The sequence below is a fragment of the Strix aluco genome, chromosome 1 (assembly GCF_031877795.1).
Source record: "Strix aluco isolate bStrAlu1 chromosome 1, bStrAlu1.hap1, whole genome shotgun sequence".
Lineage (NCBI taxonomy): Eukaryota > Metazoa > Chordata > Aves > Strigiformes > Strigidae > Strix > Strix aluco.
Window position 1 is genome coordinate 73,622,110 of NC_133931.1, and position 13,342 is coordinate 73,635,451.

At 39.4% G+C, this 13,342-nt stretch overlaps 1 protein-coding gene across 10 annotated transcripts in view; it reads right to left on the minus strand.

Moving 5' to 3' along the window:
- FHOD3 (formin homology 2 domain containing 3) overlaps positions 1 to 13,342 on the minus strand; it is a 414,767-nt gene that overhangs the window by 156,730 nt on the left and 244,695 nt on the right. For all 10 annotated transcript variants that reach the window (XM_074825180.1, XM_074825169.1, XM_074825159.1 and 7 more), the window contains exon 6: positions 7,115 to 7,209. In XM_074825180.1, coding sequence (XP_074681281.1) covers positions 7,115 to 7,209 — 95 coding nt within the window. The remainder of the gene's footprint in view (positions 1 to 7,114; positions 7,210 to 13,342) is intronic.

The following is a 13,342-nucleotide window of genomic DNA, read 5'->3' on the forward strand; positions in this document are numbered from 1 at the left end:
AGTAGACTCCATTTTCTTTAGTCTCATATATCAATACAAACAAACTTTCCAACTACACCTTCTCCTTTCACAGAATGCTGGACATAATGCTTGTTAAAAAACACTAGTAGCTAATAGAAAGTAGTAATAGCTAGGGCCTGAGGCACAATAATTTGCTCACCAATATGAATGGTAACAGATCTGTGACACTAAGCTACTGTAGTGAGAGAGACCAAGGGAATTCTAAAAAGCTAGCACTGACTTTTAAGTTGTTTTTCAGTTTTTCCCTTACCTAATTCTAGCATAACACTTGCTTTTTTCTTTCTTTATGCCTTTCCTTTACAACAAGAAATTTGTACATCTGCATATATGCATGGTATTTTCTGGAAATATTTGGACATATTTCACTCATCACTAACAGGACATTTTCTCATACAGATTTGAACTGATGGGACTGAGGGAAAAGTTGGGCCTGAACATTTGCCATGTTGTTGGCAGTTAATCATTACATTTTCTCATTCTCCACTTCAAACGAGTTGAAATCAGATCTCTGATATGATGTGGGGGAACTGTGTGTTTTCTAGTATCGCCTTAATCTACAGGAGTTCATTCTGAACACAGAAAAATGGGTATTTATCCCTTCACAATACTCAGAACTGAATGAGACAGACGGAGTTACAGGAATAGTTATTGCTGCAGGACTGGACTACTGCAAACTCTCACGTTCGATGGAACAACTTTAAAACCTACAAATATGGTGGGTAAAGAAGAGCAGCACTCATAGCAGCCTGTCTGCTGAGTTGGACAGACCAAAGCGAGTGCATAACATGGTATGCACTGGCTGCTGTATCTTATTCCAAGTTTATTGCGACATCCTGATCCTTATCTTCAAAGCACCAATTAAATTCAATTCAAAATAAACTTTGTTCATGCTACAATGCCGTTACAGTTTGAGTGAAAGAGGAGGGAAGCGCTTCGCCGACCTGGGTGAGCATTGGCTCAAGACCCTGAGTGGCAGGAAGTAGGAAAGTTCCCATAAATCCAGGATTTTGTTTCTCCCTCACACAACCATTTTTATAACAATAGTTCAATGGCCAAATGCATAGCAGATTAAGTTTAAGAGCCAGATGCTAAGCCGACATGAATGTTCAGAGTTTCGCTGAACTCAAAGGAGTTGTACCTGTTCACCACAGCTCAAGGGTCTCAAGTGAAGGGCAGACCATGGGTGAGATCACCCTGATTTTTGGGCTCGAGAGGAGATCTCAGCTTTGCTCTGAACCCATCCAGGAAGCAGAAGATCCTGAAAGCCTGTAAGACTGACACCTAACTGACATTTCTATCTGGGCTAGACCTGAAAACAGAACAAAACCACAGGCTTATCAGAGATGTGGCTGGAGGTAAGAGAGACAACACAATCCATATAGCTTGGGTGTTAGCTGTATATGGGGTCTCATTTGTTAGAGGCTGCAAGAGAGTTTGTTAACCATCAAGGCAGCAGACTGAGAAGAAGACAACATGTGAAATTAATCACAAGAGGTCCCCGAGCTGTATAATTTTTCCTGGATGCTTAATTCTTTTAGCTGGCCAGCTTTTCTAGATCACCTTCCAAACATGTTAAGAATAAAGCACAGGACAGTTCTACAGCACAATCTCTTGCTCACAAAGATCAGGCATATTCCTATGTATATTCATTCTCATTATCCAGGCAATGTTAACTCTGAATAAGTCATCCATACACACAATGATTTTCAAATTACATAGCCAGAAAAATTGATGAGATGCAAACACACTGTAATTCCAAGACCCTCAACAAAAGAGTATACCATACAGTTTTGGTGGTGATTTAATTCAATGTGCTTTGGGCTCTAATACTACTAATGCTACTATTTTAGTTCTATTCATATCTTTTAAGCCCCTTACATTTGTAACTTTCTCCATGTCTGCAAACCAGTTTTCTGTATATAGTTGTAGACTCACTTTAACACCCATTTGCATAAGATTTTGTGAGAAATTTCCTGAGGAAAAGAAAAGCACAAAATCAAGTTATATGGTATTTTCTGCTCTGCTTATGACTTCAGTTGAGCGCATGCATTAATGACTTGTGAAACCGAGACTGATTCAATCAAGTTCTTAAACTGAGTATTTACCTCTACATACCTTAAATGATTCAGTTGTAAAACAATTTTAGTACTTTTTGTGCCTAAGAATAATATTTCTCTCAAAATTCTCATGAAATGACTTACCAACCATGTGCATGTTTTAACATGTCACTGGCACTGTGCAGGAAAAGCAGCCCTACTGGACTTTCCTTTTGAAATCAACAAATTCACCCACTACAACTATGTTCTGTTTGAATGCTGTGGTTTTCTTCCTTTTGCTTTGAATTTTTTTTTTTCTTCTTTTAGATTGAACTACATTTTAAAACATTCAAAAAGTCATTACTTCAATACCAAGGGAAGAAAAGATTCACGCAAGGCATAGGGAACAACTTGCTAGTTAAAGTTCGTATTTAACCTTGCAATCTAGGACCCAGACAGAAGCAAAATAGAAAAAAAAAATTAAAACAAGATGTGAGATAGGAATCTTTAATCAACCTTGTTGTATCAGCCTGGGCCCAGCATTCCACTCTGTCTTCTGAGGTTACCCAGCACCACTTTGAAAATGGATTACTTTCCACTGAAAACAATGCCAAAAAGGGGCTTTATCGCCCATGGGGAAAATTAGAACAGCCTGGATCATCAAATAGGAAAAAATAATCATTATCAGTAGCAGTCAAAAATGGGGGAAAAGAAAAGGTGAAATCAGACTCAGGTTTTGGACCACTTAATACTTTGGATGTGCCTTTGAAGATCAAGGTGCAGTGGCAAAAGCCTGTGGTTTGTGATGCAAAGGAAGGTTTGCTTCTCTAGCGGACAATATAAACACCTGAGTTTTTCCCAAGATCTTTGGTTCAGAAATGTACTTTCTGCAAACACTTGGTAGCTAGTCCTGGAGAGGGTAAGGCATTGATACAGTACCGTACACTTTCTATTACCAGGTCAGAGGGAATACCAATGCATATGAAAGATAATACATAATTACATGCTAAGAGATGCAACATACATTATAAGGACTTAAATATGGCTTAGTGTCCCTTGGTTTGGGTAAGAGAAATTTTTCAACAGCACTTGCCATCACCATCATACTGAGACTCTACCTGCAGGTGATCCACCATAGAGGTCCACAGGGCTCTGTGGTGCCAGCTGCCAGCATGAGCAAATGCCTCAGATCCCTTTACAACCAGACTAAATATAACTTGCAATACAATGCAAAAAATTCCAACTTCAGCAGCAGTAATGTATAGCTGGCAGAAACACAGAGAAAGCAGATAAATATTGTTTCCCAGATGCTGTGAGGTTGAAACATGTGTGTTACGGCACATGGCCAGTTAAGGCAACACCCTTGACAGGTTGGTTTACCTACTTTAAAAAAAAAAAAAAAAGTAAAAGTTAAGGAGCAATTCTGAAAGCACAGTTAATTAACATTATTTGACTCCTAGTTTTGTGTTTTAAAAAGCAAACTATCTTGCATGTTCCATGCTACCAATGAACGCTAAAAAACTTGGTTGACACAGATATTTCCTATTTACGTAACTTCTGGTTTATGTAAGATGGTCAGAGCCTTGGCCCTGCTATAGCCCTCTTTTGCACTTCTACGGCAGTACACCACTGACCTCAGTTATGTATTAAAAGTTCTCTGGAATCCAACAGCATGTAACCATACACCTATAATTAAGTACATACTTGAATGCTTTGTTAAACAGGGAAAGACTGATGAATTGCTGCCTATATAACTAATGATGAAATAGTACTAATGTACAATTAAATGGGGATTATGCTGTAAATGGTTTATGCCAGGGATGTATTAGCCATTGATGACTGGAAAGCAGTCTACAGCCGAACTATGAAAGGCCAGTGGCACACACTGGTGTGGTCACACATGGTTGGATGTGTCTTGCAAAGGACCGGCAGTGGCCCTAAGAGTCTGGGATGTGCTGATAATGCTCTTCTCTTTAAATAACATGGTAGAAGAAGGGTACTGCTAACTTCAAATTTCCAGTCTAGCACCTGTATAATACCAGTCTGAAACAGAAGGCTCTTTCTGCCCACTAACAAATGAGTCATCTAAGATGAACTTTCTTCCCATTTTGCAGTTCCTCACCCTAACACCACTGATGCCTCTTACCCAGCATAAGGGCAGCAGCACCACTGCAGTCACACTGTTAGAATTTTAACCACCTCCCTAGTAACTTTATCCAGAGCAAATTTAGACAACAGCGTTAAAATTATCAGCAACTTCTGATAAACCATCTATATAAACATCCATTGATGCTCAGAGGGGTAAAACTGCAGCAGAACTAGCAATAGTAAAGAATATAATGGCAACAATCTAGACAGGCTTTCAGTAAACTGCTTATAGTCCTTCTTTCTCACTAATTTTAAATTTTATTTTCCAGCTCCTTCCCCTATCCCTGTACAGAAATACTGCTAGGTGTATAGTGTTCCTGGAGCTGGGTACCAAAATTATAGCTGTTGCAGTGCTGAGTGTGTCAGACTCTAAGATCCTCTGCTGAAATTGCAGTAATACATCACTCCAAATGAGTAAGGGTGCCAGCAGCCCTATGCAAACAGAGCAGAACAAGTAACAGTGAAGGGTCAAAACCATTATAGATCTTGACCAAAAATAAAAAAAATTCAGTGGAAAAGATTCAGCAATCTCCACTGCTGAGTATATTAAGTCTTGTCAGAGCTTTGGAGAAGGCAAGAAACCATGTGTCACAGGTGTGGCAGCTGAATGACTGTATTCCTCCTGCATCCTATTAGAGGGATTTGTCCCAAGAGTTAATTGGCAATTTCACTATTCCTTTTTTGTTCAGCAGTGTTAACTTACTTTTCTCCACCTTTTCTGCAGAGAAGACACCAGCATAGCAGGGCTGCAAATTAGACCGTAGGTGTGTGGCAAATTCCAGGGGTTCATTTTTCACAGAAAGTCAAAACCACCCTTAAGTGCATAAAGCAGCTGTCCCACCACACTCTGACAGTAAGCCTGCCATACCTTCAGTTAACTTCTGGCACACAGACAGGGACTTAGATCTCTTCCAAGACAGTCAAAGAATAATGAAAAAGCAACTTTGATGCTACCTGAAACCAAACTATTCAAAGCGCATTGCCTGCATTCCTCAGCTGCAGGCACCGGGCCAGGACATGGAGATAATCATTCGGGCTGGCGATGGGGGAGGGCAAAAGGAGCTTAAGGACCCCAGAACTGATGTAGTCTGGTCAAGAAAACCTAGACAGAATTTAATCTGCAAGGTAGCAATACAGTTGTGTTGTTGTGTTTATCTCCCATCCCACTCCTATTAGGTGCATTAGTGAATTAAAATAATCACAGACATGGCAATATTTTTTTTTCCTTTTTTTGTTTGTGTCTTTTATCTGTTCCACAGAAAATGAGGATCTATACCAAGCAAACCATTTCTCTCTCATCTTGCACTGTTTTTCCAACCGTGGCTAACAATCCCTGTTTCAAGAAGCAAACTGCCCAGCGTAATGCCCAGACAACAGTGGAACATTTTACATTGGGGAAAAGTTTCTCCTCATCTTTTCCCAGTCGTGAACCACGCCCTGCAAGCCTGAGATTTGATAACCATATAATTATCTTACTTTTACGTATTTACCAATATAGGTACATCAACCCAAGATAAATAAGTTCTTTCAATACTGCAGCATCTGTTCTTTGACTTGATAATCTGCTGCAGCAGTGAAGTCTGCATATGGTAGAAAAAATTCTGTAGCGGTTTAAAAAGGCCCCTGGGACATTGAGGTCTTTTTCTCCTTGTGTTATGAAAGCTATCAGGGGAAAGGGGGAGAGCAGCAGCATCTCTATGTCACTACAGTATCCAACAGCAACTTTCTGCATCTCAGCCACTTGAGGAAACGTTCTTGGAAATTTCTTGGTAATTCTAACTATGGATTCAACTCCACCAATTACAGCAACTTTAGAGTTGTTAACAATAGCTAACGTACCCTGTTCTGGCTATTGTGTCATACAGATCTATCCCAAGCAGGTCTACATGGCAAGAGCAGCAGCAGTCCCTGCACGCCTTAATAAACTTCCTAAAGTTGGACAGCCAGAAGACTGGAGAATGGTGTCTTTGTGGTTTTACCCACCCTATGGCCCTTCAGGATGGCATGCCAAGAGAATCTATGTCCTGCTTTCTTCCCACCTTACAGAAAAGATGGCCTTAAAAGTGGGTTGTGCACTATATAAATCAATACTCCACTGGAGAAGATCAACCCAAGCGGCATACATTCTGGCCTTCAGCTTTTGCCTCCTTGTATGTAGGGACCAACAAAGAATCCCCTGTAGGCAGGTACCAGATTTTGTCTTCTAGGGCTCTTCAGGCACTTGACATTAGGACTTGACAATTCTTGCCATTAGACTTGACATTTCTTTACAGAGAGGGTGGCCAAACACTGGAACAGGCTTCCTAGAGAGATGGGCAATGCCCTATCCCTGTCTGTTTAAGAGGCATTTGGACAATACCCTTAATAACACACTTTAACTTTTGGTCAGTCCTGAATTAGTCAGGCAGTTGGGTCTAGATGATAGTTGTAGGTCACTTCCAACTGAACCATTCTATTCTATTCTAAGAAGGAAGTCACTCTGAATTGTCCTCCCACAGTGCTCAGCAAAGTTGAGCAGTGTAAAACAGTGAAACTGTAGAAAAGGATTTGTATTCATAGAATGGAAAGGGAAGAAAAAACACCCCCAAAAGTGGTTCTGAAGAATGTCTTGGGAACGGCAACTGCAAGACTAAAAATCTTCTCCATGGTCAACTGCAATGGTAGCACAGAGAGTAGAGTGCATGCTATCTTGGCTTTTAAGAGCAGAGTATGTGACAACACAGCACAAAAGAGTATAAAAACAGTAGAAAAGAAATAACAGCTCAGTGTACCCTGGTTTCCATGCAGAGTGTTATGTACTCATTTAGAACTTTTATAACTGTTTATACCCTAAATGCATATGTAATACAAATAAAATGTATTTACAGAACACCAAAATCATATAAAATGAGAATTTTGGAGTGTCTTACCTTTGACCCAATAAGTGTGTACAGCCATTGGATGGTTTCATTATGATTTATTACTCCATTCATGCCATCGACATAGAGCATTATCTGGCCCAAAGCTATTGTAAAGAAAAAGAGATAAAATATAATCTGACATGGTGAATAATTTTTATAATCCTAAGCATTACTGGCAATTTTCTATAAGCAAGGTTTTCCAGAGACGTGGGTAGCTCAACTAACAAAAAAGTATATTGGGCAAGATTGTGCTGGACAAAATCCTGAGCAACTGCAGCAAATGTACTGACTTAATCTGGATGATATAAGTGTGAATTTCATCCAGGGACAAGCACAGGCACTTGTTCCTCCCTAGACGATGCCACATTTTATTGCCCCAAAATCTTCAAACAGTATTCTACACACTGTTTACCTTCTCAACGGTTCCATCAGCTATGATGCTTTACATCTTGTGAGCCAAGACTTTTACCATTTATTTCAGCACCATATAATGTTTGGAATTAGTATATTTGGATTAAGTTGACTGTTTCAGTTAATTCCAATAATATGAAATTAAAGCAGGGCAATTAACACCAGTAAGGACAGCAAATATTCACCATTGCACAGTGCTCTCTTGCAAATGAGTTTTGAATTTTAGTGAGAAAATACAACAAATAAAGCATGGTTAACAAATAAGCATCTTCATTCATTTATTCTAAAGCATTTACAACAACATTTCAAAACACGCTAGTAAAATATTTCATAACACTAATTCCATAGTTTGCAATCCTGATGAGACTTTCTAGAGACAACAGGTATTAAATCTTTTCTGACTGATAAGGACAGACATTTTTTGTAAGGATTATGAAAAGTGGATTAGCAAAATTCATCTATCATCTTCAAAAGTTTCCACTGTTAGATCTTCTGCTTTATAGCAGGAGATCAAAGCATAGTGGGATGAAAAAGAAATCACTGATGTAACACCTTTCAGCACAGCCTGTTGGCATAACGACTCAATTATCTAACGTACAACCTGATGAGCCCCTAGTACATCGCTTTATTGGGGGAAAAAAGGAAAAAACCCACAAAGTGAGGAAAATTATGACATTATTAATCTTCCAAACACATTCCAAATGTTTGCTAAGTTTTGCACAGGTTGTGCACAGTGCAGCATCATTTTCCTTGAGGGCAGAGTTTCAAAGACATGAATGTCAGTCAAGCACTGAAGTACCCCTATAGCTAAGCAACTAACTCATTTTACATTGTCTCATCCTTTTTCCTTTGCTCTAGTTGGTCAACTTACAATTAAAATAAAGAGGTACTAATTTTAGGTACTTCTATTCCTTATCTAATCTGTTACACCAAGCTAGAAGCAAAGTCACCCTACACAGTCAATGAAGACAGAGAAAAAGTGAGCAAGAGGGCTACAGCAAGGAGGTAACTTGTATCTTAGGCAGGCTTCACTGCTGCTGGTGTACAACCATCTCTCTCCTCTCCTCCTCTCCAGGAAGCAATCATTCACCACCTTCCAAAGACACGTGTCTCAGGTGAATAAAATCAGGTGGGAGGGACACAGGCCCAAGTGTTAAAGTAAAATAAAAGATGTAAGTCAGTCGGTAAAAAGAGATAAGAATTACACTGCCTGAATAAATGGCTGCTTTGAAGTATTTCCTTGCAGGTAGAGGAAAGAAGAGAACACTGCTATCCCAGCAGTAATCAGAGAAAGTTCTTAATTCTTGTTTTTACTTCCTTTCAATGCTAAAAAGATTTGGTCCTTGATCAGGATGAGATCCAGTCATGATAAGGTCACCAACTCCCCCCTTTTTTTTTTCTTGCAAATTCTTTTGTTGGGGGTGAAGGGATTTAATTTGAATTTGAAACAAACGTGAAACAAATTTTACTCTTGGCGCACACTTTCCAAATTAATATAGAAATCAAAGACAGCAAGAAGACAGCTTTTAAAGGGAAAACATGCACACAATACAGAATTACTCCACTGCTTATACTTAAGACCAGTTAGACTGGATGCGTAAGTGAGATCTGGGATGCATTAGTCTTCAGCCTCTTAGATGTGACTCTTCATAAAAGCAATAGGTTAAGGCACATTGGTAGACCTTAGAGAAAAGCCAAAAATAAATTTTAGGGATTCCTGACAATTTTAATCTGCTACCACCAATCTCGCACCCTCCCAATCTCTCTCACCACTTTTTTTTTTTTTTCATTGCCAATGCTATCCTAAGTATATGGTAGTATCTCTATCTTTCCAGCAACAGAATGGGTCTTTTCAATATAGGTGAAAAATTAGCAACACATGAAAAAATCACTACTGCTGCTGTTTGAACGAGTGGCCAGTAAGTTTCACAGGGCAAAGAATTACAAAGGACACCGTGAAACAACCAAGATGAAGACAGGTTTGCTATGGAGTCATGCTGTCCACATACAAGTTATGACTCCAGTAATTATCTGCCACACATCAAGTTATCAGCTGCTGCAGACCTTGGTGTGGAGCTTCATATTGCTATTTCCTGTCTTCAGGGGTCAGAAAAATGAAAGCAAGACATGATAGGCAGGGTTGAGGAGAAATGAGCTTTCATTATGAGGAAGAGTAAATTAGGGAGAATCTGTATGTACTTTGTACAAAGATGATGCCTTCTAAATTTTTAGGAAAAGAAGTCCATGAGAAGACCTAAAAGAAGGAGAATGTTGCTTTTCATACCATGTCAAGCGTCTGTGCTGAGGAAGAAAAGGTAACATCTAGTAACCATACAACACAGTGGCAAAACAGAAGAGGCCACCAAAAACACTAGTGTAGGAGAAGGCTGGTGGACTGGAAGTTCTCAGGCTCTCCCAGGGCTTGGGTCTGGCTGAGTAGGGCACACCAGTTTTGCATTAAATGAAGATAAACTGGCCACAGAGCACTCTGCACCATTTTATATTTTTTGCAGCTTTTCTACCCAAATGATAGCCTACCTCCCAGCACATGATTGTAATCTGATGAAATGGCTGTGGCTACAGTGCAAACTCCACACACCCATGGCCCGCCCCGTGTATGTTGGTGTGCACACACACCCACCACCAACACAAAGGGCCTCGCCAAGAAAGGGCATGCTAACTTGCAAGGCAATCTGAGGTTGTTTGGAAGGCCAACCTAGTCTAAAATCATTTAAGTTTGTATTTCTATGTGCCTTCAACTGAACTACTTTTTTTCACTGAAAAAAGAGGAGGCTATTTAATCCATTTAATCCCATCTCTCAGCTAACTGGAATTCTTTTTGGAAGTATATCAACAACCTACTTGCAATAGGAAAGCTTGCTATTGTGCAACAGTGGGGTGGGGGAGGGGGGGTTTAAATACGGAGCAGACTTAATTTGGAATTTCTTTGTTCCCACTACCCTTGTCAAACCCTTAATCTTATGTGAAAGTAGTGTGTGACTTTACCCATAGCTACTTTCAAGTGGAAAGTTGCTGGATTGCTTAGGAAAGGCTTAAGCTAGAAAAGGACAGACCAGCCAGAAACTTCATAGATTTCTGTGAAATAAGAGGTTTATGAAAGCCTCTAAAAACTTTCCAGTATTGGCAATGATACTCTCCTGGGATCTTTCCTATATAAAGTTAACAGGACCAAAGGGGAAAGACTCTAGCGCAAAACATCATCATGATGAACATCACTTTAAGTCTATTTTTCCCACTCAGAGTGTCAAAAGTTTCAAAGCTGTTACTTGCCCACACACCTGCCTCTCTATTCGGGTCTATTTGCTTCATATTTTACCACAAGACTAACTTAGAGAGAACAGCACTGAATGAGCAGAAACACTATTTTCTTACATTTTCCTGCGAGTCAAACGCCCATTCATCACATCAAGAATTATGGCAGGAATGCATCTTGCGATTATATTTGTTTCCAGCAGAATAAACAAACATACATGGTGAAGCAGGCCAAAGTCAGACCCTGTCACCACAGGTTTTAGCTCCTGAAGAAGCTCCTGGCCCAAGTTCATCAGGCACTTCATAACCAGCAGCTGTGGTGCACGCGACACGCTGTTTACAACGGGCGAGCACGAATGACAAAGAACTGTGATGAAGCTAATGGGGAAGAACCAGCAGCTAAAACTCATCTTTTTTCTTGCTAGTTAAAATCTTATTATCTTCAATGAGAAATTAAGGGTCTGTGTGATTGCCTTCATTTCATTCGAAAACAGATTACAAGATTACATACGCCCTCCTGGGCACCGAAAAGGCGTAATCCATCAATGTAAACATCCTGATCAAGAACAAAATTTCAGTATCTGTCTAGTAGAGGGATCCCAGGAGGGAGAGATAATACAGTTATCTAATATTCTATTACAATGCACTAGATGATAATTCTGAAGAAAAAAACAACTACCTCAAACTTCTTTCTCAGTGTTTCCTCACTAGAGAGAGGCAAGAGCTCAGCTACCAAGTGGGACTGACCTGAACACAAAATCTCCAGCTCAGCTCAGCCCCGGCATGCTGGATGTCGGGAGCTTCTACTTTTGCTTGTAGTGCATTCCCATCAACAGTGCATGCACACACACAGCCAGGGAAGAGCTTATCGACTCCATAATATCCAAGGATATTGGATAGCGTTTCCCCTGATGAGAAATCATTATTAAATACAACTTTTGTACCATACAGCTACTTGAAAATTAACAAAATCTCAGAAGAGCTCCTTGCTTCTAAGAGGTGACATCAGATAAGACAGATGACCTGGCCTCTCCATCGCTTCTGAAAATGATCTTACAAAGCAGCACTGTGCCAGACTTTATGACTCACACTGATTCCACGGGGCTAGAACCAGATAAAATTTGTAGGTCTGGGATTTTGCTTGGTTTGTTTTTTCCTCTGTTACTATTTGTATGGGTTGGTTTTAGCTTCAGTACAAAATCTGTTGTTTATATACCTGTTCCCATTTCTTTAACTCCTGTTGAAGATATCTGTCATGTCATCTAGAAAGATTAAAACAATCTTATTCCTGGCCACAAATGCATGAATATGTTGCTTCTTATCAAAGTTTCTTTAAATCCCAACTCTTTTCTTAATCTTGTCTTTTTAGTCTCTGTTCATTTGTTCTTTCCATTATCGCATGCATCATGGCTGAAACATGCTAAGAAATCAATTTTCAGAACTCACATATTAACCATGTACTGAACTTGTATTAACTGTATTAACCAAGAACCGAAATTTCTCACAAAAAAAACCACGTCACAGAACTAATGTTATAAACTAAAACTACAAGGACAGTTCTGTACAGATGTAAATGTTTTATGCTGCTAATGTAAATCAGAAGTTCTTATGCTAGCTGACACTATTTAAAGTCTAGCTTTTAGTTTTAAGCAATACTTTAATAGGTCATAAGTATTTGGAAACTTCTGCATGCTAGTTTGAGACCTAAAGTATTATTCAAAGTTCAGATCTTTTGCAGAGACAAAGGGTTTCTAGATCAAACTTTATCTTCCTTTTTCTTCTGTCTGCTTTAATAGCAAAATATACAAAGATACAATAAAACTAATCTGTTTTTTAATACTGTAAATGAGTGACAAAAGTGACAACTAGAATTTTCCCCTGGATTATGGCTCAAGAGAAGCTGTGGTCCAGAGGTCACCCCTGGGCAAAGCCAGACAAACCAGGAAGACTGGACACGCCACTCTTCTGTGCAATCAGCACAGCTTTCTGCAGCACACACAGGCCCTGAAATGTACATTGCTGGCTGTAGTTATAACCAAGCGGGTACAACAGCAGCATGCTGTAACTTGACCTTAAAAGCACATCTTATTTAAAAATCAAGATCAAGCTCACCAAGAAACAAAAATCCTTTCTCTACTTGGTGGCTGAAAACATGCCTTTGCCATTACTTTAATTCTAAAGAGACAGCATATGTGTATTTTGACACTTAATATTTTAATCAATCCATTAAAACTCCATGCTTAACACTGGGTTCTTATATGGCACAGCCTAGCAATAGTTTCCACTGTCCACAAAAGTCCACAGGAAATACTGGAAGAGATTTATAACTCTGACATTCCTGGCACAATGGAGAGACCTTTAGATCTGAGTTATTATTATTATTATTATTCTGTTCTTAATCATCTGTCTTTAACAATAACATTAGTTTTGGTGAACCCCAGGGGCTGCTAGCAAAGAAACACTCTTTCATTGTTGATTAGTACATAAAAACAAAGGGGAACAGGCCGACAAAGTCTGGGAAAACATGTCAAAGTTTTGAAGCCTTGAGGCCAT